This window comes from Cyprinodon variegatus, unplaced genomic scaffold, assembly GCF_000732505.1.
Source record: "Cyprinodon variegatus isolate N-32 unplaced genomic scaffold, C_variegatus-1.0 Scaffold1338, whole genome shotgun sequence".
NCBI lineage: Eukaryota > Metazoa > Chordata > Actinopteri > Cyprinodontiformes > Cyprinodontidae > Cyprinodon > Cyprinodon variegatus.
Genome location: NW_015151791.1, coordinates 64,110 through 66,421, shown reverse-complemented (window position 1 = coordinate 66,421; position 2,312 = coordinate 64,110). Strand labels below are relative to the sequence as shown.

Here is a 2,312-nt window from a genome sequence, read left to right as displayed (position 1 = left end):
CAGAACACCGATAGAACAGAACCAGAACCCCAGAGGGACTCGGAGCGATGGACACCGATAGAACAGAACCAGAACCCCAGAGGGACTCGGAGCGATGGACACCGATAGAACAGAACCAGAACACCGATAGAACAGAACCAGAACCCCAGACGGACTCGGAGCGATGGACTCACCTTGGTCTCGGCACCGATAAGAAAGGACCAGGCAGCTGTCCTCGCTCTCCGCCTGCAGCTCACAGACTCTCTGCTCCACCGCCCGCAGACTGAAGTCCTCCCTGAAAAGCGTGTCACTGCAGAAACGGGTCAGAACCGAGTCTCAGACCCAAAAGAACCCTATTTGATGAAGCATTTTTCCAGCAGAACTCACCCCCCGATAACCATGACTCGGTCCCGGATGTGGAAGTGTCTGACAGCCAGCTGCAGGCAGGCCACGGCGCCCAGACGCTCCTGGGAGGACAGCGCGTTTAGACAGAACCACAGGTTCTGGAACAGACCGGGTCCAACATCTATTTACCTCATTGGTTCTGGTCTGGTCACACAGGACTTGGACGTCTGGAAACTCTTCGGCCCATTGCTGGAAGGCAGCGTGGTGCAGAGCGTTGGTCTGAGGAGAGGAGCAGGTTCTGATCAGTAGAAACATCAACAGAACTCCTCCAACATTCAGGTCCAATCAGAACCCGACCAGAACCTAAACATTAGTTCTGCTAACAGCAGGTAGGGTGTCCAGGTGGGTCCTCCTGGGGGGGGAGAGCAGGTCTATTTCATCTCTGCTGGGCTGCAGCCCAACATCCAATCACAGAAGGTAGAAAAAAGCATCAGATGATTGGCTGAGACTGATGACGTCAGACCAATGCCTGCCTGTGATTGGTTGGAAACCCAGAGAAGTTAGCATCACGCTAAATGATGGGATAACTCTGAACGGACAGAAGAGCATGAATTTATAATGAAGACTAGTTAGGACTCGTTCCATGGCTGCTGCAGACTCTAAGGTGCCTCATTGATGAGGCTTTATTCTATTCTATTCTATTCTATTCTATTCTGGATTAAACAGGAAGCCGATGAAGAGAAGCCAGATATGATCTCTATTCATCAGAACTATAAACTATAAACAAACGTTCAGAGGTTCCTCATCGATCAGGCGTCACACCGTAATGCGCCAATAAATGCATTAAAATACATATAAATACTGGGAATTAATTATATGATATTATATTTTTCCTCTTCAGCTGCTAAAGCATCCTCTATAATCCTCTATAATAATAATCCTCTTTAATCCTCTTTAATCCCTCAGAATTATAACATAAATTACATTAAACCAGATTATGATGTAAACCTTAATAATTTATTGATATTCCGCATAATGTGCTTTTAATGCTGCAGAAACCACCGCCCTAACAGCAGGTCCGGTCCAGTTCGGCCCGGCTCTGTGAACAGGTTCTGGTTCCGGTTCTGATGGGAAGAACTTCCTACCACCACATAGATCCCGTCCGCGGTTCCGGAGCGCCTCAGAGCCCGGATCCAGTAGCTGATCAGCGGACACTGAGCCACCGGCAGCAGCGGCTTCGGAACCCCGATCAGGTGGCCGAACCTGCCGCTGGCATCAGAGGAGACGTCCCTCTGCAGTCTGGTTCCGAACCCGGCGGCGAGAATCACGGCCTTCATTTAGAACCCTGATCCGGTCCGGAACCAAAGTCCAACTAACTTCCCATTCTTCTTTGGGGGAAGCCGGTCCGGTCACTACCGCCCCCTGCCGGCCACAACCAGAAGGTTCCGAACCATCAGACCAGAAACGGATCATTAATCTGGATTAGATTCTAATCTCTATTCCTTATAAAGAATTTGGACCAGAACAAAATGGACCGTTTGTTCCGGTTCTGGACCGGTTCTGGAAGGGCGGCAGGCTGAAGGGGTCCAGGTCTGAGGGGTGGGCTGGTTCTGGTTCTGGTTCCTGACTGGGTTTGGACCAGAAAGGCAAACTAGGAAACCTGGAAGAGGCGACCAGCGGTCCAAAAGAATCACCGAGTTCCTGAACCGGAACCAACAGGTCATTACGAGGGAGCCTACAGGTCATTATGAGGGAGCCAACAGGTCATTACGAGGGAGCCCACAGGTCATTATCAGGTAGCCAACAGGTCATTATGAGGGAGCCAACAGGTCATTATGAGGGAGCCAACAGGTCATTATGAGGGAACCAACAGGTCATTATGAGGGAGCCAACAGGTCATTATGAGGGAGCCTACAGGTCATTATGAGGGAGCCAACAGGTCATTATGAGGGAGCCTACAGGTCATTATGAGGGAGCTAACAGGTCAT

At 50.3% G+C, this 2,312-nt stretch overlaps 1 protein-coding gene across 1 annotated transcript in view; it reads right to left on the bottom strand.

Annotated features, from left to right (window-relative positions):
• LOC107102900 (glucose-1-phosphate thymidylyltransferase-like) overlaps window positions 1-1,738 on the bottom strand; it is a 3,947-nt gene extending 2,209 nt beyond the window's left edge. Inside the window, exons 1-4 of the mRNA XM_015402353.1 lie at window positions 1,470-1,738; window positions 514-603; window positions 367-446; window positions 174-289 (exon numbers count right to left, since the gene is read on the bottom strand). Coding sequence (XP_015257839.1) covers window positions 174-289; window positions 367-446; window positions 514-603; window positions 1,470-1,661 — 478 coding nt within the window. The 5' untranslated portion in view covers window positions 1,662-1,738. The remainder of the gene's footprint in view (window positions 1-173; window positions 290-366; window positions 447-513; window positions 604-1,469) is intronic.
• Window positions 1,739-2,312: the final 574 nt, after the last annotated feature.